Source organism: Astyanax mexicanus, chromosome 7, assembly GCF_023375975.1.
Source record: "Astyanax mexicanus isolate ESR-SI-001 chromosome 7, AstMex3_surface, whole genome shotgun sequence".
NCBI classification, from domain to species: domain Eukaryota; kingdom Metazoa; phylum Chordata; class Actinopteri; order Characiformes; family Acestrorhamphidae; genus Astyanax; species Astyanax mexicanus.
The window spans coordinates 35,604,602-35,632,436 of record NC_064414.1 but is presented as its reverse complement, the minus strand read 5'-3'; the positions used below and the strand labels follow the sequence as shown (position 1 = coordinate 35,632,436).

The following is a 27,835-nucleotide window of genomic DNA, read 5'->3' as shown; positions in this document are numbered from 1 at the left end:
GTAAATGTGAGTTTTTCTAATTAAAATAAATACCTTAAATAAAATGTATGTTATTGGATGTTGAGCATCCAATAACTCTTTAATTCTGGAATCTGCGCAAGCTCATGTATACAGCGACGCATCAGTGAGACAGCATAAGCACAACACACACACACACACACACTCACACACTCACACACACACGCCTCACAAGCTTCACGCGCAGAGCTCTCCACAGCGCTCCACAGTCAGAGTGAGTCCCGCCAGTGTGCGGGTCGGATGCAGGGATAGTGATACACCTGTTGTTGCTGTTATTCCAGGCGTTTTATCTGTTTGGGGAAGAAGACCCTCTGCGGTCTACCTATCTGTGTGCTCGAGCCTAGTAGAGCGCGAGGCTCTGGAGGACGGGATAGTCCGGAGCTGCATGCAGCAGCAGGAGCAGCAGCGGCGGCAGCGCGAGGGGACGAGTTGACACCGGTTATGCACGCGGAGGAAGGCTTACGGAGGACCTCTATGGTTTAGGATTAGAAGATGCGCTTCTCCCGGTAAAGGATGCGCGCGCGAAGTGTCTGTTTCCGCGTGTCCTAAAGACAAAAAGAAAGAAAGGGGCGCCCCGAGCAGTTGGCTTTTCTTCGGACGCGCTCGTGCTCTGGGATGGATTGGTAAGAAGGACGGACGCGCGCGCGGACACCATGAAGTCCATCTTCTACAGCCGCTTCTTCATCCTACTGCCCTGGGTCCTCATCGTCATCATCGTGATGGACATCGACACCAAGCGCTCGTCGGTCCGCAGCACGGCCGGATCCTACCTGGCGCGGCTCGGGGACGCGCAGCGGCGCGGGGAGAAACCGGCGCACGCGGCTCCCTCCGCCGCGAACCGCACGGTGCTGCCGCCGCCGCCGCCGCCCCCGCTCATCTACGCCGTCACGCCCACGTATAGCCGGGCGGTGCAGAAAGCCGAGCTCACGCGCCTCGCCAACACTTTCCGCCAGGTGCCCCGCTTCCACTGGGTCGTGGTGGAGGACGCGGGAGCTCGCACCGAGCTCGTGGCGCGCTTCCTCGCGCGCTGCGGCGTGCCCTATACGCACCTGAACGCGCTCACGCCGCGCCGCTTCAAGCGCACCGGCATGCCGCGCGCCACCGAGCAGAGGAACGCGGCGCTGGGCTGGCTGCGCACGCACCGAGACACGCGCGAGCCCGGAGTGGTGTTTTTCGCCGATGATGACAACACGTACAGCCTCGAGCTGTTTGAAGAGGTAACGCGGGGGTCTGGCACCAGGGGTCTGGCACCGGGGGAGGGTGAATGGGAAAGTTCAGGGCTGGGACCTGGGCAACACTTGAAACACGACTACCTGATATTATGGGCTGTCAGTGTGTTTGGTATTATGATATAGGGAATATGAAGAGGGTCACTTTAAAGAGCTCTACAGAACAGTGCGTTAGATATTATGGAACATCAGGTATTATGAGGACACGCTTTTAGGTCATATGGGGCAGTGTGATAAATAGGCTGCTATTAGACATTGTGGGACAGAGGGCTGGGTGCCACACTTTCAGCAAAAAGGTTTCTTTGACTAAACTAAAATTGCTCTTAAAAGGTTCTTTATACAAAGACATTTTTCAGTTTTTTCTATACACACACCAAAAGAACGCTTGCACAATATTTCTAGATAGATAGATAGATAGATAGATAGATAGATAGATAGATAGATAGATAGATAGATAGATAGATATTTTATTGATCCCAAAGGCAAATTCTGAACATCCATTAGCAGTCATACATGGGACACAGACGTTACAAAAGAAGGATAAGATAGAATGATAGATATTAATACTAAAGTAGTATAAAGTAACAATAAATAATAGATATAAAATTGTGGAACACCCTTGGTTGCAGAAAAGAAGTTTTACAACCAAAAATCATATAAAAACTGAAAATCTTTCAAATTATTCTTTGAGTTGCCATTGTTCTGTTTAGTGCCGATTAACTATTGCAAAACAATGGTGTAACAGATTTACTTGAAATGTTATTGTAGAGATCATCATGCACAGAACACACATGCTTTTCAGTTAGTAAAAATAATTTAAGCTACCTTTTGTTATGCAGTGCTAAAAGAACCCTTGCAGAACATTCTTCTTGTTTTTTTTTTTGCTGCTATTGAACTATTTTTATAAGATTATTTTAGCAACCATCTAAAAATAGCATTTTCCTTAGAGAGAAGGCCCATTTAATCACTGACTTGATTCTCTTTTCTTATAGAAATAAGAATATAGGTTATAGAATAAGATATATAGGTTTATATCAAGTTTAGTATAATTTGGTTAGATGTGGTGGGAACCGGAAGACATGTTTGATCTGATATATTTACTATACCTGGCATTTAGCTGCTGAGTCCAATCTGGTGGATTGGAGCAGAGAAATAAACAATCATCAACTGTGTAGAAATCTGGACCTACAGGACTGTAATTTCCCACCTCTGATTTAGGTGATATGTAAAGTGTGTTAAGTCATGTGGGGCTGCAATTACAGGATGCTGTATTAGGTATTATTAGACATTAGGTATATAGGACAGTGTTTTAAGTGTTACAGGGTGAGGCACAGTGGGGGACAGAGATGCAATAGGCTCTGAATTATAGTGTACAGTCACAGCGTATCAGTTTTCTTTTTTCTTTAAAAATGATTATTTGTCTGTTAATTGCATTTCTTTTTCATATACATACTAATGAAGATCATGTGACACAGGAGGAAAAAAGAGTTCATTTAGGTGCCCCCATTAACTAATAAACCCAGTCTATAACCATGCTGGTGGTTTAATGTTTAAATCAACATGTCACACACTACAGTACCACAGGAATTTCACATAGGAATTCCTTTATTTTTTTAGTTGTTTTCATTTCTTATATCTTAATCTAGGTTTACTAGATTCCTACTGATTAGGTGCTCATCTTATTGTATATCTCATGGGAAATGTAATGAAATGTACAGTTTATGGCAGTCAGTGTCTGGCAGTAGCAGGATTCTTTATCAGTGGTCAGCTCCAGCTCCTGGAAGCAGCCTAATAATCAATGTGCTACATGCTATTCAGAACCCAAAGCTTTTACAGTCCCGCAAGGAGCAGAAACTGAGGCTAACCTCACACTCCTGCTTTTGAAGGAAAACCACAAGCCCTGCTGTGCTTTTAATCCTGTGTCACAGTCAGTGTCCTCAGAGTGCTTTTCTAGAAGCGGGCAGATACACACCACATAAAAGCTTTCTGTACAGGGGTTCACAGATACGAACACTCAGAGCTGTCTAATTGCATCTTGGATGCACACCTTCAATATGTCTTATTGTGATAACAGTATGAGTGGAAATGAGTAAACAATGCAAGCCTGAAGAACTGTCTGTTTCATAAGGAAGTCCCTGTGTAAGCGCCAGCTCGAAGCCCACCATCTCCCCGCGCAGCCCAGGCACAATGAATTACCCATTTCAGGTCACATACAGTCAATCATGTTCATGAGGCACAATAGCCTGACAGCCAGAGAACAAATATTTGCCTGACTCTGGGGAAAAAAAGAGGAATGGACTGCAGATAGTAAAACAGTTACAAGAGATAATATACGAACAGCGAGCAGTAGAATTAATAGTTATAGTAGTAGCCTTGGAGTACCAACAATAATATTAATACTAACACTAAAGCATAAATCTTTATACAAAATCCTGGCCTGTTTATGGGCTATTCCATGCCTATTCCTTTTTGTTCAATGATTCTGAAGTAGGTTCTCATCCTTCCATAACCCATAATCAGAAAAAAAAGTGTAGACTAGGGCTGTACTGCTCACTTAAGGCAATCAAACATGTCATGTTGCAATGTTTTGATTCTTGACACAAGAAGTAGATACACAGCGCTGTCTCTGTGTCTATGTAAGTGACAGGCTGCTGCTGCCTGTGCGAGAAGTGCGAGGGGGAGGGGGAGCGCAAGGTGGGGGATGCAAGAGTAAACACGAGGTATCCGCATGGCCCCCATTCACATATTTGGGCACGTGCCTGTAAAAGCATGTGTCGAAAGCTGTGCATCTCAGTCCAGCACAGTTTTGCGCATATATTTCCAGTTACAGCTGAATTCACGCTTCTACTCCCTTAATCATTTAAAAAGCCATTTAAATGCTTGATTAAAGGGCCAAATTACTGTTGTTTTGCTGTTTTCCTCAGGTTTTGAGTGCTCAGCAATGACTTGATCGGTCCAATTTTCCAATATCGTGCAGTCCTAAAATACATAAAAGTGAACAATACATACTAAGGAGCAGTTTTGTGGACAGGGATGGAAATTCTCCATTCAAAATGCAGTGTAGTCAAAGATTAGGCTTGCATCCTTAGGAGGATTGATCCTTTGATCCTTTGCCAGCCAATATATCCCAAGATTTATTGCATGCCAGCCACAGTGTAAGATGCCATTGTCAGCAGACAGGAAATTCACCATAGAACAGACAATCTCATTTTAGTTTGGCCTTAGAGATCTAAGCAACCTCTGAAGGCTATGAATTTTTAAACTGTCTCTCCATGTTAGAATGCATTCTCTGATTTAGGACATGCCATATGTGTCCAAATGTTTGTCTACACTCCTTCTAATAAATAAAATTTACTACTTTACTACTTTACCTATTTATTCTGCCATTGATATACAGCTCTATAGAGAGACAACTTGATAATTTTGTTTGATTTTGCCAAATTGAAAACCTCTGGAATATAATCAAGAAGAAGCCAAGCTGAACTGCTTGAATCTTTTTGCACCAGGAGTGGCATAAAGTTATCCAAAAGCAGTGTGTAAGACTGGTGGAGGAGAACATATAACTGTGATTAAAACCAGGGTTATTCCACCAAATATTGATTTCTGAACTCTTAAAAGAAGTATGAATATTAACTTACTTTCATTGCATTATTTGAGGTTGTCTAAAAGCTCTACAGCTTGTATTGTTAGATCAGTCATTTCTATTTTTTCCTGCAAATAAATGCTCTACACTATTCTAATTTGGAATTTGTGAGAAATGTTATCCGTAGTTTATAGAATAAAACAACAATGTTCATTTTACTCAAACATATACCTATAAATATATATAGCAAAATGAGTCAGAAACCCAAGTGGTCTCTTAATTTTTTTTCCAGAGCTGTACAAGTAAATGTACACACACAGCATGTCTAGATCTTTCCAGAAAAAAATAGCAATATAACAGAACTCTCTGTGTAGCACTGGACCTGTGGTGTCTGGAATGCTGGTTCTCCATTTAACTCTTTTGGGATGAGTTGGGGACTTGGAGATGAGATGGTGAGATGAGCATCCGACATCCTCATGCTCTGATACTCTTGTGGCTGAATGCAATCAAATCTTTACAGTAATCCTTAAAACTCTTGTAGAAGGTTTTCCCTGGACAGTCAAGATAGTTGCTTCAACTTTTCTTTAACTCTTTTTTAAATACCTTAAATTCTAGAACAGCAAAGAAATGAGTAGATGTCCTAATAATTGTGCTTATAATGTATATACTCTATTGCATTATATAGTTAAAGCATTTAAATGTTTACTAATTACAGAAGATGTTTAATAATTAATGTTAATTACAAATCATTGATGGTATAGAGGTGAATCAGTTAAGGCTGCCAAGGGTGCTGGGGTTGAACACTTGGTACTGACTGTCCACATTCTGAGAGATTCTGTATAATCTTTAATACACAGCTCCACCGTTCCCTCGTGGCTAAAAGGAGAGGGGTTTCGCTGAAGGAGTAAATTGCTAAACAGCTAATGGAAATGGGGTGTCAGAAAATGGCGTGGGGTGAAGGAGTGGAGGGCTGTGTGGGTGCTTCTCAGCATTAGTCTCATAATGCTGCATCATTTCACGATCATTCATGATCATGCATCCTCTGAATATTTTCTATTGTATACATTAGCCTTGCTTTGCTCCATCTAATCTTAAACCTCTCTGATCTGTTCCTTTTATCATCTATTACTAGAACCACCTTTCTGTGGAAGATTCTTCTCTCATAGCCACTTTACTGAAGGATTTTTTTTAGCAACCCAGAACAAACATTTCTTTAAATTCCTTTAATTTTAGATATAGTGTCAGATATGATTTCGGTCGGGGTCTGTTCATACAGTATGTGAACAATTCTAGCCAGACACAATCGGTCATGATCATTACCACGACCTGCACTTTCCACTTTCCAGGATGATATTTCCTTCTGTGATGTATTCCGTGAACACACGTCACATGATGCTGTAAATTGAGGAATGTATAATGTTAACAAAACTTAAGAAATGGAAACATTTCTCCACCATCCATTTGACACACCAGGTATAAAATCCATAAAAGCAGCCAATGATTACTATCCAATTTGAAATGTTTTATTGGAACACATTAGCTTTTACTTGCTCATCCTGCCACCTCTGTGGGATATGTTGGATGTGCGGCATGTTCCCTGTGGATAAATGACTAATATGCCTGCGCAGCACTGGAAATGGAACATCCCATCCATCTATCACCCACTAAGGATAGTGTCCCTAAAAATTATTTAGGTGTTTATCCTTAATCTAATGTTTCAACATGTTTTTCACACTATAAGGCACTACGGATTATAAGGCGAACTATCAATAAATTTGTACTTTCTGGTCTATTTTCATACATAAGGCTCACCATATTATAAGGCATATTATTCAACACCACTACTAAGGCAGAGGGGTGTCATCATGTTTTCCTTTACTTTTTTAGTAAAGCTAAGCTAAGTAAACAAAAACTGTAATTCCTAAAAAAACGAAATTCTTTTAAAGTCAAACAAGCTCTGGATGTTAATCTAGACAGATGTCTTTCCTGAAAACTTTATATTTGGGTGAGTAAGGCACTTCTCTTTATTTACAGTAAGCTTAGATCTCCAGATTTTCACTATAGCTGGATGCAGCAATATTTCATTAGCAGCTAACCGCTAGTGCTAGCTGCTGTTAGCGGCTAATTCCGCCAGACAATGCTACACTGAGGAGTGTTCTGGTAAGCCAGAGTGATATTATTAGCTAGTGGTTTGTCCCACATAGCTTGTTTTAACATGGTAAACACGCAGGCTACAGGTTGATAATACTCGCCTCTGAAAGCTGAAAGAGCTAACGCTTAGCACAGTCAATGGCTAATGCTAATACTGCTGGAGAACTAAACGGAAACTCCTGTATAATGCTGCACTTCAGCGGAGTGGCTTTACTGCTCCTCACAACCTGAGTGGTAAAATTTATACAACAGGTGCACTGACGTTTTTTTTTTTTTGTAATTAAAGGATTTTAAGTGCGCCTTATAGTGTGAAAAATACAGTAAATACCTTAGCATTCTCTGCACACCTTGCCCCCTTTCTAGCTCCTATGGATGACAAAACTTATTGATAATCATAATGATGCTCTCTAGAGTGGCAATTGGTTTTACTTTTCTTGGGAGAAAGTAATCAAGTGCCCACTGGGGTGCCCCTTTTTTTAATAAATTATGAGGTGCCCTCTAGATCAAGAAAATTTGATATTGTGTCTTAAGGGTGTGCTGATCTATGAGTGAGCTCCTGTCCCCATGTCGTGCAATAGGTGCCTGTTTTTATATATTTTTTTCCCGCCACTGTGTCTGTTTGCATGGCAATTCTAGCCGGACACTCACTGCACTGTCCACTGTGGGTGCTAACGGCTTCTATGCTTCTATAACATTGTTTCAGTACACACTGTGGACTGGATCGAGATAATAATCCAATAGCTGACGATTCACAAAAATACCTCAGCATTCACTGCACATCATGCCCTCGCTCTGAGACAGCTCTGAGCACAGAGACTTGCCCTTCTTCCTCCGTTCTCCCTTCCAAATCAACCGTCTTCACGCCACCAAGCCTTGTGAGAGAGAGACGGTCTCCCAGCTCCTTCAATGCTGGCTTTGTCCTCACGCTCCCTCCCTCTTTCTTTCACTCCATTCTCCCAGAACACAGCTGGACACGGAGCTGAGCACATGGAAAAGAGCCTGAAGGGCAGAGCGCAGTGTCAGTGTGCTGACGACTCCAGCTCTGCCCAGCACAAACACATCACACATATTCTGCCTTCATTTTCGAGCCCCGTATTCTTAAACTGTCTTGCTCCCTATGCTGGAGTCAGTCACACTAAAGAAATACTCCCAGCAGTTTTAAACCTAATCCCAATCTGCTGTGAGTGTGTTTTACTGGTAGACTGGAACAACCTTTGTGGGTTGCAAAATTTTTTACATACTGCTATCACATGACTTGTGGCATTACAGTGTCACGTATGTATTGGAGTGTTCAAATGGATTTAAATCTATTTAGTCTGGAACCAAAAGCCGGAAAATTCAGCAGATTTTCTAAGCTTTCAATGTAGTATTTTTTTTTTTGTTCATTTAAATGCATTTTCTCCCTCAAGACACTTTTTGTACGTAGGATACTTTGCTACCAGGCTGTGTCATGTCTTCATGTTCCAAGAGCAGGGTTGTGCTTTCTTAACTCAAAGGCCACAAGGGTCAAAACCGCTGAATACTGATGGCGCGCTCTTCCGCTGCTTTCACAAGCAGAATGGTCCTGCTCTTTTGAGTGGTACAGAGAGTGCAGTGAATATGACTGCATTTGATGCCTGCTCCTGTCGCTGATGACTCGGAGGGATGATTGTGCACCTGCAGACGCCGACATCCTCCGCCACGCTGGAGAGTTCTCCAGCTCCCTGGCTTTGATTCAGGCACCATTTTTAGAGCTCCATTATGGAAGGGAAGCTTTTGAAAAGTCCCTCGGAGCAGAGAGGGGAGGGGAGGGGAGGGGAGAGGGGGCATTAGAGTGGAGCCGCCGAGATGTAGCAACACTGCCAGCCAGCCAGCGCTTCAAAGCCTCAGCCAGCGGCCATAGGCACCAGCCTCTGACACTTCACCCTGCCATGTACAGCACTCACATGAATACCACATCCATTAAATATTGAAAGGCTACCCCGACTGAGCGAGAAAGAAAAAACACAGGTTATTCACACGCTCCTTCAGTTCAAATCTCTGTACCTTCTTTTCTCCTTCATCTGCCTGTGAAAAGAAAAAGGAAAGGAGAGAAGAAGTTTCTTTAATTTAATTAAAGCACAGGCAGAAGCCTATCAATCTACAATCTATTAATCTAGAAAAAAAAGAATAGGTTTATATAAGTAACAGAGCTAAAAGAGCTATAATTTAACAGTCTGCCACATTGAGGGGAAAAAGTGTAACTCTAATTAGAAATCAGCTGTGTATCGTATCGGCCAAAAAGCGTAATCAATTAATATATTTCTTTAATTAGCCGATCTTAAGAGCTAATTAGACCATATGTGGGAGTTGAGGTTTACAGCAGCACTGTGTGGCTTTTGGGCCGGTTGGTCACAGGAATCTGCAGATCCTCCTTCAACTGCTAGATGAAACCCCTGAGCTGGTCCAGCCACTCACTCACTAACTCACTCACTCATCAGCAGCATCAGGGAGGAGTTACTCTATTTTTTTCTCGCGGTTTCTGCCGTTTATATTTGTTGAATGTGTAGGTAAGACCTGTAGACAAAAGATATTAAAGTTTTAACCCCACTAAATCAGATGATGCCTCTCTCAAAAGTGCATGTTTCAGCCAATGTGCAAAGCGAAGCTAACAAACACCACTAACCACACCAACAGCCCATGTTAAAAATAATGGAGTTTTTGTTGAGTTCAGTTGTGTTTCTACTTTAAGCTCCATAGTGATGTAGCTACCGAGGATTCACAGACTCTTTCAGCTGGAGTTTCAGAGTGTTTTTAATGTTGTTGAATGTATACCTCGATCGATATTGCCAATTGGCCACTGGAGTTGAAAGGTGATCAGCCTTAAAAAAAAAACTGATAGACCCACCTGTATTCCTATTACATTCTCCATCACAGATTGGCTGCAGGTGGAAAGGTTCAGCCGATCCATACAATCCATAAAGTGTTGATCGACGCAAACAGCATCCCACAGTTTCATTTTCATAATATACAACTATAGATTTGAGATTCTCTAGAGAACAAGTAGCATTTTTTTATGAAAGTAGCTTTTTATGTGAATTCAGTCATAGAGTAAGTTGCTTGATATTGGAGAAAATGGACATTGCTATATTTTGTGATATTAAAAAATGCAGGATTTTTTTTTTTTTTTACCAGATTTGACCAGAATCCAGTTATATCATTTTACTCCTATATTGAATATTTTCTGTTTTCTGGTAGATATCTTGTGGAAACATTTTGTGATATTGCACAGCCTGTTATTTAACTATTGTGCTTGCATTTATTGTAATGGCGATGCAAAAACAAACAAAAAAAAAAACACACTGTGCAACTCTACATACGCACATGCAGTGTGGCATACTGTTGCTGTCAACCAAAATTCTCACATCTCCAAAGCGTACTGACAACTTACAAGAAAAAAATCTTACTTTTAAAAGAAATCAATACAGAATTGATTTTTGCATTGATTTCTATTGATCCATTAAGTGGGAATTTAGGAAAGTAAAAAAAAATGTGGATTCTGATGTGACTGTGTTGCTTTTCTCAGATGCGGTCGACCAGGGGTGTGTCCGTGTGGCCGGTGGGACTGGTGGGAGGCCGGAGGTACGAGCGCCCTGTTGTAGAAAATGGAAAAGTGGTTGGCTGGTACACAGGCTGGAGGGCTGACAGACCTTTTGCCATTGATATGGCAGGTAAGTTAAAGAAAACAGCATTCACTGTTTGTATTGGTGTTTTGCTCTGATCTGAATCAGTCAGTGACACAAACACAATTCACATTGAGGTGGGAGTTATAATACTTTTAATAGTGGCAGAAAAAAATCACTTGGATAAATACTCATCTCGTGTTGAAGCACTAGTGTAGCCTACTGGTTTTTGTGACAGCTCACCATCACAATGGTATTTACACACTGCCAGAGTGTGGTATTGTATTAAACTTGCGGTTTAGAATCGATATCGTTTCTTTGAAATGTGAATCTAATAATGTGTGCCTAATGGTTTATTATAGCTTAATAAACCACTATAAGGATTGCGGCAACAATTATGGTTGCGCATTGCAAAGCAACCACCACCTAGCAACTGCTTAGCAACATCATAGCAACCACCACAGACACCATAGCATCCACCACAGACACCGTAGCATCCACCACAGACACCGTAGCATCCACCTAGCAACTGCTTAGCAACATTGTAGCAACCACCACAGACATCATAGCAGCCAACACAGACACCATAGCAACTACCTAGCAACTGCTTAGCAACATTATAGCAACCACCACAGACACCATAGCAACCACCACAGACACCATAGCATCCACCACAGACACCATAGCAACCGCCTAGCAACTGCTTAGCAGCATCATAGCATCCACCACAGATGCCATAGCAACCACCTAGCAACTGCTTAGCAACATCATTGGAACCACCACAGACACCATAGCAACCACTTAGCAACATCATAGCAACCACCTAGCAACTGCTTAGCAACATTATAGCAACCACAACAGACACCATAGCATCCACCACAGACACCATAGCAACCACCTAGCAACTGCTTGGCAACATCATAGCAACCACCTAGCAACTGCTTAGCAACATCATAGCAATCCCCACAGACACCATAGTATCCACCACAGACACCATAGCAACCACCTAGCAACTGCTTAGCAACATCATAGCAACCACCTAGCAACTGCCATGGATACCATAGCAACACCTTAGTAACCACTTAGCAACACCTTAGCAACCACAATAGATACTATAGCAATACCTTAGCAACTGTCTAGCAACACCTTAGCAAGTGCCTAGCAACACCTTAGCAACCACAATAGATACTATAGCAATACCTTAGCAACTGTCTAGCAACACCTTAGCAAGTGCCTAGCAACACCTTAGCAACCACTTAGAAACAACATAGCAACCACCATAGTGACTGGTGGGAGCCATATTAGCTGCGCAAACATCATGGGTTTTCTTTCAGAAAATGCACTTTTCTAGTTGTAATTATTACCCAATACTTATAATGGTTTATCAAGCTACATTTAATCCAACAATTATTAAACACATACCATACAATGGGTGTTGCATACGTTTAGAACAAGATTGTAATTGTGCTCCCTCTGAGCATCGGCAGCTTGATGGCAAAGCTGCATGAGCGGGGGTTCCAACCTGCGACCTCCCGCTCATTGTGGCAGTGCTTTAGACCACTGGCAGCGCCCCCACAGAAAACTTCTGACGCACACACCATCTGGTCAGAGCAGTGGATGCATAAATAAACATATAAGCACTCCAGCTTATCTCACACAACTTCAAGTTTAAGCAACTTTGAGCTTCAGCAGCTCCTCCCTCCAGAGAGCAGATTTACCCCACTCTGAATCTTTCCTTTCACTCTGAGTCCAGAGGTGTTATAAAGGCATTTAACACCCAAGTTATCTAAACTGCTTCCCTCTCTCCTGAGGGTTCTGAGTAGAAACTTGATGTGTTCTGGACAATCGCAGTACAGCTGGTGACGGCCCGTTGCATGCTGGGAACCCAGATGGGGTTTCCTTTGCAGAGGCTTCCTGCAGAGACTCCACCAATAGAAGTTTACTGATGTTTCTTCAAAAGCATAAAGCAGTTAAAACCGGCCAACAAGATCTGCTTCGCAGATAGAGGTCTGCAGAGAACACTCTCAAAAGAACAGGAGTTCTTGCAAAAAAAAAAAACACTGCAAAAAATGATATTTTACCCAGTGAAAAAATAGTCTTAGTCTTAAATATAGTCTCAAGGTCTAATATTTCTTATTTTGAGATTGTTAAAACCATTAAATCTAAGAATAATATAAATATAAATGAGCAAGAGTAAGTACTTTCATATTAAAAGTTTTGTGTTTCTTTTGGAGTTAAGCTTGAACTAGCTAGTTCGTGTTTTGCCATTTAGCATAACGTCGCTGTTCAATGAAAAAAAGCATCTCCAAAACAGCAATTTTAAAAAAGAGAGAAAAACGTTCTAAACTCTCAACGGAAGTCAAAAATGTAATGTAAAAAAATTGATTTTAGGTAATTTTTAAGTATTTCTATTGGTCCGTTCATCAAGTAATTTTAGCTCAGTATAAGAGATTTAAATTTAAATTATATAATAAATAAAAAAATCAATAAAACTGGAGATACTTGTTTTTAATTGGACAGCAATAATCAGCTAACACCAACATGTGGCAAACGATCAGCATAAATATGGCATGGTGGGGTGTAGCAAGCAACAGCTTATTTGCATAAAAGTGACAGAGCCCTTAAACGGCTCATCCTGAAAGAGACTGAAACTGGAAAGAATAGAGCTGGTGAGAGATAGTGATTTTGTGCAAAGAACTTCCTGAACGTGTTTTGAATATCCCATACAACTATTCTAACATGTAACAGGACTGTAAGTAACAGGAATGAGTTTTTAGCATAGAAATGGTGGCTATGCTAATAGCATGAGAACACTAAACACATACTGATTTTCCCAAAATGTGTATTTTACAAAAAAACAAATAAGATCTAAGAATTAATTTAGGTAACAGGAGTGTTGAGGTTGACCTCCTTAATTATAGTAACAATAAGATCAAATATACAGAAAAACAAATAAGGGAACTTAATGTTGGTCTTTTCATGATCTTCAGAAGAACCAATTGTTGTTTTTTACATGTTTTACATTAACAGGAATTAGTGAAACCCAGGGACACAACTAAAATGTTTATTTTTAAAAACTTACATTTTATGGATTTATTATGATTAAATATAAGCCTAAGCCTAGATGGGATGGAGTTACAATTAGGCCAATGTGCAAGACACTATGTTTAATAATAAAATGTATTTTAAAGTTGTAAAGTTATTTTGTGTGCACATTTATACATGTTCTTACTATTTTCTGGGGACAGAAATGGCACTGATTTGGTGGAACATGCCATCTATGTCGGTAGGTTGTTTACAGCAAGCACTTTTTTTTTCGTACGGAGGCAAGAACTTGCTCTGCTGGTCTCCTCGCATAAATTACAGCACTCTGGTACAGCTCATTTTCTTTGGTGCAGTTAGTCAGTTAAGGCTCGCTCTCCTCCCACAGTGACACCACTGCGGAACACACTAAATGAGTATTTACCACGCCTCAGAGGACGCATTATGCTCTTATACTTGCTTTTTTTTTTTTTTTTTTTTAATGAATAGCTCTGGAATATAAATCAATCCTAGTTGGCAGGTTGCTGACTGAGTGAGAGCTCGGGATGTCCTTAATTACGCAAGAACTTTCCCTTCGAAAAACGAATCAAAAAAGCCGTAACTGTAATAAGGCCGTGTCAAGTGCTCAGTTTCAGCACTCTAATAACTCGGAATGAACCGGGCTGCCACAGGTCAATGCGTATTGCTTTGCCCCCCCCCCCCCCTCTTGACTATAGCAGCAGCAGTGCAGTGTGGCAGAGGCAGTGCATTAAGGAAAGTGTGGCAGGAAGGTGCTGACAGGTCTGAAACATCCTAATGGACAGCAGCAGAGCTCCCATACTGCAGTTTGAAGAGATGACTAGAGACTGGCAGGGCTCCAGCTGTACAGTACAGTATAGTATACAGCTTTAGTGGCAGTGCAGAGCTAAGAGACAAACAGCAAAAATAAAAATAAATAAATAATTAAGTAGAAGAGTGCGGCACAAAAATCTCCAGGCTCCTTTGCTGCCTCTGGATGTTGTGCTGTTAATTAAAGTCTGATAACAGGAGACTGCATCATCCTATCCCTCTCTCTCTCTATCTCTCTGTCTCTTTCTCTTGCTCTCTCTCCCTCTCCCTCCCCTCCCTTCTCTTCTCTTCACTCCATCACGGTTCTGTCCCTCCCCCAAAGGGTCTGGCTCCTGTTCTTATCTCCGGCTCACCCACCCGTAGCATCAGTGTCAGGGATCACTCCGCCATTACCGAAGCAGGCATACCAATGCGCTAATGCTAAATCTTCATCATCCACGCCGCTAACTAAACAGAGAGAGAAAGCTGTAGGAGCTGTTTAAGCTTTATGAGCCCCCATCTATTATTCTCGCCACAGAGCAGAAGCGGAGAACAATGAGATTATTTAGTATTCCCACTGTACGCCTGCTGCCGAGAGCAAGCACAATAGCAGGGGAGAGAGAAGAGAGGAAAAAAAAAAAACAAAACAGTAGAACAGAAGAAGAAGAGGTCGTGGCCCAACCTCTTACTGCTTTCAATTGCAGCTCTCACCTGAAGAGGGGCTCAAGTGTTTGTCTTAACACTGAAGCCTCTCTAATACACGATAGCTCTCAGCTGCGGTTTATGCACCAGCCACAAAAAAACAGGATTAAAACGCCGGGTATGAAAGCTGCAGTGCAGCTACGCAGCTACGGTTTATTTGTGTGACTCACGCCAACCTGTATCTAAGGCAGGGGTGTCAAGCCTGTCCGCCTGTCCACATTGGGGCTGCGCGGCTGCAGGCTTTCATTCATTCTAAGCAACCAGCAGCACACCTGATTCTGCATGTTTAATCAGTCAACCAGTCCGTCTTTAAACAACAATCATATGGACTTCTGCTTGGCAGGAATGAAAACAATATGGATAGGATTGAGGTTTCCAGATCTAAGGAAAAACACAGGCCTGAATAAGCTGCTCTAGGACACCGGCTCTGTTCAGACTGCCAGCCTAAATAATGTCCAGATTGATTTTTGATTGTGTGGATGGCCGAATCCAGATCCAAAACACATTTAGAGGTGGATTAAAAGTAGTTTAAAACCTGACAAATGATGACCTAACAAATTCCAAACAGAACAGTGCGGGTGCAAGAAGCCCCAAAGTTAATTATTGACACCTACATCATCACCACATCATAGACCACAGCATAGAACAACTTAGGAACCTCTTGGGCCCAATCCCATTTCACCCCTCGGCCCTAGCACTTACCCCTTCCCCTTGGAACAGAGTCACTAAGAAATGGGACAACCCTTCACGCACCCGATACATCACCAGGAGCGCTGAAGTTCAGTAACCTAGCTGCTGTTTAACTAGTTAACTTTATGGCTTTATTGTATGTCTTCAGAAAGGGGAGAGATGGTGCAGACATTAATTATTTTTGTCCATTTCTTAATTCCTCTGTGATAGGGAGCTGAAATTAGCTTTGATTAGCTTTTATCTTATTTTATTTTTCTGTTCCGCCTTAAGTGCTGCAGCCCCTGCCATCTGTTGCACCATTTAAGGAGGAACGGGAAAGTTAGCTTGCTGGCTAGCTACTGAGAAACTATGTCATGAAGAATTTGGCCATAAATGATTCTCATATTGACACCTACATCATTACCACATCATCTATTGTAAATTGTAAATCGCAAATACGATCTTACCACTTATCGCAAACCATCATCTCAACAGATCTGATTTTAGAAACAAATTCAAATTGCCTGCAGTTTGAACATAGCCATTGTTTCTCAACCCTGGTCCTGGAGCCCCACTGCCCTGTACTTGTCATTCTTCACCCTGCTCCCAACATAGCTGGTCCAAACAATCAGCTGATTAACTGACCATTATTGAGATAAAGCAGGTGTGATAAAGGAGAGGAAAAGCATTTAAATTTGCCCTTCAGGGTCAGGGAAACTCTATTCTCCTAGGATGCAGCCGACGCATGGTGGGTCTTTGATAGTCTAATGAGGCTGTGCGGTGACATAAGCAAAAAGTTCCTGCCTCTTGTAATTGTGAGGCAAAACTTGTGGAGAAAATGGAGCCCAATGCATTGTGCTACTTGCCGTTGAATTAAAAAAAAATAATATATGATTATTTGGTCCAGGGGCTTAATTTTCCTTAACTTTTTCACATCGCTCTTTGGCTTTTACGTTCAGAGACCTGTGTTGGTCAAGATACCTGGAAGGATACATCAGTTGCGTCATCAAATCATTCTGAACATATACTGGATTTCTAGGCTGTGTACAAAGGGTTCATTTGTATACCCCTAAGAACAAAAAGGCTTATTTGGTATATCTTAGGAGCATAGCTTAAGCAAGTGGTCATAGCTGCAGCCAAGCAAAAGGACACAACACCACAACCTACAATTGCAGTTGAGGTAGTAAGGGTCTTTGATTGCACAATTCTATTTACACACCGGTGAAAAGTGGCAGCCAATAGCACACAGCATATCCTCCACCCAGATAGGGACTTGAACCCAAGACCCTAGTGCTGGGAGGCAAACGTGCTCAGTGCTAACCACTGAGCCACCGGCCGCCTGATTGAGTTTTTTTTTCTATTAGCTTGTTGGGCACACATATGGAAGCAGTCTTTCAAGGTTTTCTGATGATCTTACTCGCAAACATCACATTATTTTAGATGCAAACCCTGTGTGATTTAAACTTAAACTTTCATATAAATATTTTAAAAGTATTCTTCTCGTTGTATATTCATGGAGAATTATAGATAACTGAGGGCCATGAAGGACATAGCAATTACATCCATCAAATTAGTTTGGAACAACTTGCTAGGATGGAGTGGCCACTTCTGCCTCAGCCTGTTCCTAACAGCATGCTGCACTCCCATAACAGCAATATCAGAGAAGGAAATGTGATTTTGAAAAAGGTGAAAATGATGAAAAGATGGAACTTGTCTGGCTCACGTCTATTAATAAACCACAGCAGGGCACACAAGTATCGGGGGACAGGCGCTTCTTCGCCGCTTAGCTGATGGAGGAGGGACACAGTTAGCTGGGAATGAATCTCTGCCTCGCTGCAGTGGCGAGGTGAGTCTGCCTCATCTCTGCGGGGTTGACGGAAACCCAGGTGGTTTCAGTTAAAGCGCAGGCGTCCTAGAAAACAGCCTGTACCCAGGATAAAAAGCACACAACCGAGGGCCATATTCCCCATCCCTATCCGTTCCTTCTTTCCGAGAGTGTGACTGTCACATGATGAATGGAATTGCAATAAGGAGGGGGGAAAAACACAATCTGGCATTGAATGGAGCAGGAAAGCAGTACGATCTGCTTATGGGTGAATAGTCAGGATGATGGCTGATGTGTAGTGAAGCAATGGCGTTATTTAAATCAGAGCAAATCTGCAAATCTGTTGATTAATGTTGTCCTTAATGAACTTAAGATACTAACAGTGTTTTTGATGCAACACATTAATTCCTGTCCTTTTCTCCATGGCTAGGTTTTGCAGTAAACCTGCAGGTGATACTGGCTAACCCAAGAGCACTTTTCAAGAGGAGAGGAGCCAAACCAGGGATGCAGGAGTCGGACTTCCTTAAACAGATCACAAAGTTGGAGGAACTGGAGCCAAAAGCTAGGAACTGCACCCAGGTCAGTATTAGTATCATATAAACCAGCATTGTTTATCAATCCTGGTGCTTAAGGCCCACTACTTTGCACATTTTAGTGCGTTTCCTTTTTTAACACATCTGCTTTAACATAATAATAGACTGTTATTGACCTCATTAGTTGGATGTGATGTGTTTGGAGAAGGTAAATCCATAAAAAGTGCAGGACAGTGGTGCAAAACACCCTTACTACCATCTTTAGAGTGACGACACTGTAATGATTGAGTATCTGAAAATAGAGGTCAGTCAGAGTTCTGCAAGGTTTAAAAGCATATTGGCTTTACTTTACTGGGGTCTTGGGTTCAAGTCCATATCTGGGTGAAGTTTTTATGTCCTCCTCATGTCCGTGTGGTTTCCCCCAAGGAATTAGTTTCCTCTTAGGGATGGGTTTCCACTCGGTCCTAAAGCTGTCATGTTTTAGTCATTACTTGGCTTGCTTGGAACACTGAGTGAGCAGATACTGAAAAATGACCTGGTTCCAGTTTTCAGGTACAGGTTGAGTAGTGTAGTGTGGAGCAGATACAGCGCAGCGAAAATGGCACTTTACATTTCATGAGGTTGTTATTTGTAATATATGTAATATATATGTAAAATATGTAATATATATGTATTCATGCAGGAAATTTGTTAAAATTTGATTAGAATAGACAAACTGAGATGTGTTTGTACAAAAAAAAACACCTCATAATGTGGTTTGGCTCTGACTAGTAAAAATCAGATTTTATGTGGTTACTGGGTGTACAGACTACCAAGAATTATTCTGGATATAATCTATAAATGCCAAATATTTGATTTGGTCTATCCGTCTGAACGTTAGTGGTCTAACACTAACTTCAAGCATAATGGGCAAGTAGTGGGTCACCTTTTTTTTTAGGGTAAATGTTTACTCTTAAAAAATAAGGTTTTTTTTTTTTTTTTGTTTTTTTTTTTTTTTTTTTGAAGCAATGCCATAAGAGAATCACTGTTAGTTCTCTAAAGTGGCCATTGTAAAGGGTGAAGAAGCTCCACAACAGCTAAAAGTTTAAAATCAATTGAAGGTTTTTCTCAGAGCAGTACACTTCAGCAAAGAATAACTTAGGAACCTCTTGGGCCCAATCCCATTTCACTTCTTGGCCCTACCACTTAACCCCTCCCCTTGGAACTGAGTTACTAAGGGTAAGGGTTAAAATCATTCCCCCTAAGAACTGGGACAACTCTCCAAGCACCCTATACGTCATCAGGAGCCCTGAAGTTCAGTAATCTAGCTGCTGTTTAATTAGTTAACTTTAGGGCATTTTCCGTCTTCAGAAGGGGGGTGAAATGGTACAGACATTAATTATTATTTTCCATTCTTTAATTCTTCTGTGACAGGGAGCAGAAATCAGCTTTGATTAGCTTTTATTTTGTTTATTTTTTCTGTTCCACCATTTAAGGTGAAACTGGAAAGTTAGATAAGGTAGCTAGTTACTGAGACAAACTACTATCAATCTTTTTTTATGCTTGTTATGAAGAATTCGACCATAAAACATTCAAACTACACATTAAACTCTGGTAATATTGTGCCAATCATCACTTTTAACAAGAATAATACTTGCTTAATTTGTGAGTTTCTTCGGTTGCTTGCTCTACCATCTACCCAGTGATTCGCACAGTCCTCGGTTTGAAGTGTGCATCTGAAAAATCTCAATATATAGAGCTAGCAAGCCCTAAACCTTTAGCCTACCCCTCCAGCCTAACAAGAATCAGGACCCCCTACCCCTTGGCGTGCACGCACAAAACAGAGGGGTAGGGGTAAGTGGCAGGGGCAGGGGATGAAATGGGAATTATTTTGAGCAAGGCTCCTTGTTTTTTTGGATCCTTAAATCGACAAGACATGAATTGAAGAAGTGCCAAGTGGAGCATACTGTACATTTTATCTCAAAAAAGCATGTTTCTGAACAGCCTATTTTCGCATCAGTAAAAGCCTTCCAGTTGCAGGAACTCTTTGAGCGTCAGGCATTACATCTGACAGAGAACACTGAGTAATTTCAAAAATGCCTTCTCATATCTGATGTTGTACCTAAGAGAAACCGACAAACGTACTGTAAGCAAGTTGGAGAATATTAAGACACAGTAAAAGAATGTATTTGAACCACACATCCGTAGCTGGCTTTATCTCTTTACCAAGGGTGTAAATTGCAAGATTGCACTGTACTCCTCACTCTTCTCACCTTGGTGTCAGAATATGCTTCCCTTCCACAGCCCTGCGTGTCACGGCCTAATGCCATCATCATTATCACCCAATTATCCTAATGGCAGCACGGCTGGTGTTATTAATAGTGACTATTAGCAAGGCTGACGTTACCACTAATCACCGACTCCAGCCAGAGGAGGACTCACATCTTTACAGTAGGCTTTATAGCAACGTGTCACGCTGCCATCATTATCAGCCAGAGAACAAAACGTCAATATTCATCACATTACAAGCACACACTTAAAAGCATAACTGTACATTATACTGCAGGAGGCCTCTAATCTGAGGAGACGGCATTTGGTTGAGTAACTCTAAGTTGTAAGTGTAAAAGTTTTTAACATTTTTATCCCATTTTCTCCCCAATTTATACGGCCAATTACCCAACCCACTCATTAGGACTTTACTTATCACTAGTGATGCCCCAACACACCAGGAGGGTGAAGACTAGCACACGCCTCCTCCGATACATGTGAAGCCAGCCACCGCTTCTTTTCAAACTGCTGCTGATGCAGCATTGCTGAGTAGCATCACAGCGCACTTGGAGGAAAGCGCAGCGACTCGGTTCCGATACATCATCTCACAGACGCCGTGTGTTGATCGACATCACCCTTTTGGAGTGATGAGGGGAAAGAGCGCATCTACCCACCCAGAGAGAGCAAGGCCAATTGTGCTCTCTCAGGGCTCCGGCAGCTAATGGCAAGCCACATGACCAGAATTCGAACCAGCAATGTCCCGATTATAGTGGCATTAGACTGCTTTTTTTTTTTTTTTTTTACATTTTAATATAAAAATTTGCACCAGAAGCTTTGTATACATTATACATTATTTTTGTTTAGTGTCTGAAGTGCTGATTTTCTTTTTTTTCCCTTCATTTTGTATATACGCAGCAAATTGTAAGTAACCAAGGGCTGCAAAGGATACATCGGCTGCGTCCCCTACTTTTTTGAAACGCTGACTGCATTTCTTCTGTATACAAAAGGTTCCTTCAGTAGCAGCCAGGAAATACAGTCCAGCTCTGAAACAGCCTATAATATGTTATAAAACCTTTCCTCTGACAGGCAGTAAACATGCTGTATGATGACAGACAGGACAACATAAGTAATAGTTCTCAGCAAGAGAAGAGCCGTGATGCTGTCCTGTTTCAGGGTCTTAGTGAGTGCGTTTTGAGACTCACTAAAATGACGGAGCAATCAGGAGATGGATGGTACGGAGGGGAAGGATGAGGAGAAAGGGAGGAAGGAAAAGGAAGAAGCACAAAAGTGACAGTGAAATAGAATGGGCGAATGAAGGACAGAGAGTGACGGATGCAGAAAGCTGAAGGTCGAGGGAGGACGGGGAGCTAGACGGTGAGCAAGCATGTGTAGTGAGAGGGAAGCCACCTAACAGGCTTATTCAGAATCCCAGCGCAGAAGCTTCTCCTGCTTATTAACGTCAATCTGCAACTCGCTCTCGCAACCCAGAGCCTGCCAGACTTGTGTCTGGCAAAGTATGCCAAAGTGTGTCTCTCACTGCCTAAGAGCTCAGCCTATAACACAATGCCTCCAATGACTCTCTCTTCTCACTTTCACACAAACACACTCTCACTGTGAACCCTGTCAGCCAGAAGCTCTGAAGCAAACACGCTAACTTCTTCCAGCATTAAAATACACAAACACACACTAATCAGATTAGTTTACTCACATGAACTCTGGCACTCCAATTTTCTATTTAACACACAAACAGTCCACAATCTCACACAGCAATATATTTAGCTCCTTACAGTGTGTACCACAAACTGTCGAGTCAAAATCAGGTCAGTGGCAAACTCTCAAGATGAAAAAAATTATGGGGTTTACAGTGTTTTTAAACCAATCAAAATCTTAGAATAGAAGAAAAAAATACTAATATATATATATATATATATATATATATATATATATATATATATATATATATATATATATATATATATATATATATAGTGAAGTCCTTACTTTGAACTGTGCCCAGGTAGATCCCCATATATCCTTTTTCACCTCTGCTACACTCTCATGCCAAGTCAAGTCATGTGACTTTAGTATATAAAAATTAAAATGTGATGTGTTATCACAAATAGATGACTTAAGAATGCCCACACCAAGTTGTGAGGTGTTATCTTTTGAGGCTGAATTCACAGCAAGGTGAGACAGTTCAAATTTGTTTTGTTTTTTAGCAGATGCTCTGCTCATGTCACCCATACATATACCGTATTTTTTGCACTATAAAGCGCACTTTCTTTAATTTTCCCAAAAATCGTCAGTGTGCTTTATAAGCCAGTGCGCCTTATGTATGTTTTTTTCGGTCAGGTTGTAAGAAGCAGTAAAGCCACTCCGCTGAATTACAGCATTATACAGGAGTTTCAGGGAAGTTTCTCCAGTACAGAGACTGGAGCAGAATTAGCATTAGCCGCTAACCTCGCTAAGCGCTAGTTAGCCCTTTCGCCATTCAGAGGTAAGTATATCGGACTGTAGTTTTAGTTTGTCTACCGTGTTAAAACAAGCTATGTGGAACAAACCCGCTAGGTAATATCGCCCTGGCTTACCGGAACACTCAGGGTTTCTCAGTGTAGTGCAGCTAGCGGTTAGCTGCTTATGCTAATGCTGCAACAAGGTTACTGTAAATAAACAGAAGCGCTTTACACACCCAAATAAACAGTTTTCAGGAGAGAATTCTGTGTAGTGCTCATTGAATAAATTTCTTTTTTGAAGAAATACAGTTTTTTTATTTACTTAGATTAGCTTTACAGGTCTCATCGCTGAATTAGAAGGAAATGTATAAAAATAGACCAGAAAATAGATGTTTATAGATATCACGCCTAATAATCTGGTGTGCCATATAGTGCGAAAAATACGGTACTGATATCAAGACCAGTGCAGTTTTTTGTTTTTTTTTCATAATTGATGGCGGGTCTTTGTTATGTACTACCTGTGTAGTGCAGCTTGGAAATAGCGTGTGAGTGAGAAGATAGACTAGAATTTAGACTCTACACACAAGCTTAGCTTCTCTTCTTAGTTCAGTGTCTGGAGATTCTTAACTGTAAACAAGTGAAATCTGTATTTATTGGTCATTTCTGGTCTCTTGGGTTAGCCAGATCTGTGCAATTGCTAAGGAAAGATTTGGCACTTGATCTATTTGAGTTCTATGAAGACCACATATCTTCATACTGTTGCACATATTTATAGACATTTCTGTCCAACCGAGCAAATATGAGACAAAATTACAAGTAGTGTAAAAAGATGGCAATTAAATTTACTTTATGATACTTAAATAAAGTAGAATTGTTAATTGTGTCAGGTACATTTTGCAGCACCTGGATTTGTAAATTGGGTCTTGGATTTTAATGGATTTTTTTATCTTGGATTTTGCCACTAATGGTCTATATATATACCTGCATCTGTATGTAAGCATTAGCTGCTGTCTAATGTCTAAACACAAATGTAAATAAACACAATTTTGATATTTATTTGTTACTCTACTTGTTACTTTATGTAATGGCATAGTGGTGAATAATAATCTTTTAGGTGTTATCTTGTGTCAGTTGGGAATAAGTTGTGCATGTGCTCATGTTTAAATGAGGCCTGATAGTGCATGCTACATGGATGGGGCACTTAATTTCTGAAGTTGTGTGGGATTTTAACATTTCTAGATTCACAGAACAGTGAGTGGTAATTACCCTGATTGGCACTGTATGGGTAGAACTGTTCATGTGAACAGACAAGAACAAGACAAGAAGAAAGGAGGACACACACTTATATCCTGAATGGCAGTGCAGCATTTTTTAGCTTCCATGGGACATGGTTTTAATTCTTGTCCACAAAATGTCTTGATAGGGGGTGCAGATTTTGTTGGGACAAAGGGGTAGAATTAAGTGTTATAGCTACTTGGCCTCCAAAAGCTTTTCTGTTTTTATTATCCTTTTTCTCATATCAAGCACCTCCACCTCCTCCTTTTTTTAAGATGTTCGATGCCTGTTTCTTCTAACTCAGTTCCAAAGGGAAGAGTGACTGTTGAAAACTGAAAAGTGTAGGGGGTACAAATGAGGAGAAATGGGACTCCGCCTTAGAATTTCTTAGCTTGTTCTTATTACATCAGACAAAACACACACACACTCGTAGAAGAAACTGTGGGAGTTGCAGTGTATAAAACACTGCTATTTATGTTTGGACATGGCAGGAAAAGGACAGAAAACAGTCCTACAGAGATTTCGCTGGAAGTTTCCCAGTTATTATCCTGTTTTTAAACTCTCCAGAGGTGACGCAAGTCAGAGCCAACTACGACATGTTGTGCTTAGATCTGCATCATCTCCCATTATTACAAGCTCCTCATCAAGCTCTCGAGGTGTCGCTTCAGTGACTGCTGAATTAGTCTTGTTAGATATGCAAAACAAGCCAATTAGCTGTACCATGTGTTTTGGAAGGGACGCGTCACACCTGGGTGAGGCCGCCATGCGCCCGCTCAGGCTCTACACTCTCTCCTATAATTAAAAGAAGACGTTGCTACGGGCCAGAAAGCCTGCATGCTTCACAGCAGTGACCTTGAGCATAAACAGCTCGAAACGGCAGCACCGAGTGCGGCGGGGGTTACTGCCGTCAAAGCTCTTTCAGATTCTGACCTCATTTTCTACTCGTGTCTTTCTTTTCCTCCCAGGCAGCTCACTCCTTTCCTTTCTCTGGCTCCTACTGTGAATAAAGAAACATTATGACAGCTAGCTGTAGTTTACAGAGAGGCATCGACAAGCTCAACATATGCTTTTTTTTCTCTTTTGTCTTTTGCAGGTTCTGGTGTGGCACACCCGCACAGAGAAGGTCAACCTGGGCAACGAGCCCAAGCGGCATCAGGACTCTGTAATGATTGAGGTCTAGTGGACACACGACTGCAGAGGTGAGAGCACACGCGGTCCATCAGCGGCCTGGACAGAGCGCCCGTCATCCCTGGCACTTGCCCTATTAGTGTCCACCTCTGAACCGATCGCCTGCTGAGCAATGCTGGAAGCCCAGCATGAAGTCAAGGATTGCTCTCGTTCTCTCGTCCAATCCAGTCTGTTCATCTCTAATCAGCCCATTTCTGAGCCTTTTTCTGGCTGCCTAAATGGACCGTGCATCACTCCATTGACAAAAATATCCCTTCCCATTCAGACAGCACTCTTCACAGCTCCACAGCTCTACAGCTCTAAACCCACATGAATGGATACGGCTCTCTTCAGCAGAAGCCAGGCGACTTTTTGGTGGGAAAGAGTCTGGGCTGTTTGGGATATTTGGATCGACATCAAGTGAAAGAAAAAGACTGATAATTCAATGACTGAGAAAGACAAAAAAAAATGTACATGGATAAGATGCAGCTGGAAGAACTTGCTGGAGATCTGCTGAGGTTCAGCTTGTCCAAGAAGTAGGAAGAACACTGCAGAGGAACTTTGTTGCTGTTTTGGGCTGCCGTGCTCAAAACAGGCTTTCTTACTGAAATGTATGTTGCTATAAATTAGGGATGCAAAGAAATGAAAATATTTGGCTGCAATGGAAACCAAACTACTAACAGATAATATGAGCTCAGCTACATTTTACAATCCTAGATCCATACAGGCTGTTAATTTCAGCTGGAAGTGTTGAAGTGTGCCTCCACTGATGAAAGAAAAACAAAAACTAACATTAGAGGAGGAAACAATGTAATATAACTTCAAATTTGGCATAAATGATTAGCTAAATAATAACTAAAGGTCTTTTTATTCCCATTTTCTGCCAAATATTTTCAGCTGCCAAATATTCGTTGCATCCCTACTATGAATGTGTATGTGAGATTAGAACAAAAGAATAATAGAAGAGATCCAGAGCAAGCACAGTGACCTGTGTCCACTGCACACAGGACTCAGCACTAGACAAGAAAAGCTTTGGATTACAACTGTCTTTATTCCAAACGACCCTCTTTAAAAAGCAAAAATTGGGAAAAAGAGAAAAAAACAAACAAAAACAAAACAGCATAAAATGAGAACTTTACAATAAAAGAGGCATTAGACAAAAACGATCACACAATAGTTAATGGCTATTCACTGTTTAATGCACGGAAATTACATTTTTTTTCCTCTGTACTAGGCACCAGAAAAATGTAAACACATTGTAGAAATAAACCTGGATGACGAGGTGTGGATGCTCACATTATTGCACAGCAGAGGGACCCTGTCTGAGTGGATTGAAGCTCTGCCACAGTCGCGAGTCGAGTATGTTCATCTGTGCACTTTTGTTCGATCCTGACTTTTTTTTTTTTTTACCTACCAGCCAAAATTTCCTATTTATTTATTATATATATATATATATATTTATATATCCAGCTATCTGATTCCTGTGGACACCTCCTACTCTTGCTCTTATTACCCATCCCCCACCCTCCACCCGCTCCCAAACCCTTACTCTGTCACATTCTTGCCGTTGGCCATTATGCTGCCGTTATGAGTCGTCCAGGTTTATTTGCCTGTTGCTAACTGTGCTTCTCTGTAATGCACACATTAAAACGTCACAGTAAAGATGGAAAGGGGGCGGGGCTGATGGAGCTGACGGGATCATGGGCGAGAGGCGAAGAGGGGGTGGATCGACGGCTTCTCTATCTTATGCTTACATACAGTACATCGGTTCATACGATAGCTGCTACAGGGCTCTGGGAAAACGGGGGGCGGGGGGCGTATACAGTGGTCAGGGAAAAAAGGAGGGGGTTGGTCAGGGGGGGAAAAAATCACAAACATGATAGCCATTTCTTTGCCATTTAAATACTATTACTCACTATTGATTTGGTAATGATATATTAGATGCTTGTGTAATTGGTCCAGCAGCTTCCTTCGCTGATATGTATTTTTTTTTTTCTCAACTCAAAAAAAAATATATATAGAAGAAAAGGAAGGAGAAAAAAAAACCTGCAAATAAGACGGACAAAGCTGCCAGTCTCTTCAACTCCACACTCTTGATCACTCAGTCGATACACCAGGGGGGGCAGGTTGAGCTGACGCTCTCCAGTAACAGAGTAGTAATGGTCGGAAAGGAGAGGAGAAGGAGAAAAAAAAAAAAAAAGATCAGTACATGGATAAAACTCTGGTGGCCGGTCGAGGGAGGGGAGACGGAGGGATGGAGGGGATTGCTGCGCCCCTTGCTGTCCTCCACCCTCCCTCGTCCACTCACTTCCAGAGCTGGGTACTGAGGGTCTGACCAGAAGGGGGTCCCACCCAGCCTCCCATTGCGGCCCCTGGCTGCCCGAAGGCCATCGGAGCTCCGCCACCGTTCAGGTTCATCCCAGACATCTGCTGATTCATCTAGAGAGAGATGATAAAGAGAGAGAGCAGAAAAAGGTGTGTGAGATCCTACAT

The 27,835-nt window shown here is 41.6% G+C and overlaps 2 protein-coding genes across 5 annotated transcripts in view; one reads left to right on the top strand and one right to left on the bottom strand.

The window, feature by feature from the left end:
* Positions 1-155: 155 nt before the first annotated feature.
* b3gat2 (beta-1,3-glucuronyltransferase 2 (glucuronosyltransferase S)) lies at positions 156-26,625 on the top strand. Its single transcript, XM_007249445.4, has 4 exons — positions 156-1,235; positions 10,526-10,670; positions 18,098-18,246; positions 25,269-26,625. The coding sequence occupies exons 1-4, from the start codon at positions 672-674 to the stop codon at positions 25,353-25,355; spliced, it is 945 nt and encodes a 314-aa protein (XP_007249507.2). The 5' UTR covers positions 156-671; the 3' UTR covers positions 25,356-26,625.
* The window catches only part of smap1 (small ArfGAP 1), a 155,412-nt gene continuing 154,096 nt past the window's right edge, over positions 26,520-27,835 (bottom strand). For all 4 annotated transcript variants that reach the window (XM_022684709.2, XM_022684708.2, XM_022684711.2 and 1 more), the window contains one exon: positions 26,520-27,781. In XM_022684709.2, coding sequence (XP_022540430.2) covers positions 27,647-27,781 — 135 coding nt within the window. In that variant the 3' untranslated portion in view covers positions 26,520-27,646. The remainder of the gene's footprint in view (positions 27,782-27,835) is intronic.

Excerpts from the sequence above, each read along its gene's own strand:
- b3gat2 (XM_007249445.4), top strand. The coding sequence starts at position 672 with ATGAAGTCCATCTTCTACAGCCGCTTCTTCATCCTACTGCCCTGGGTC. Across the intron at positions 10,671-18,097 it reads TTTTGCCATTGATATGGCAG|GTTTTGCAGTAAACCTGCAG; the intron begins GTAAGTTAAAGA and ends CTCCATGGCTAG. Across the intron at positions 18,247-25,268 it reads AAGCTAGGAACTGCACCCAG|GTTCTGGTGTGGCACACCCG; the intron begins GTCAGTATTAGT and ends TGTCTTTTGCAG.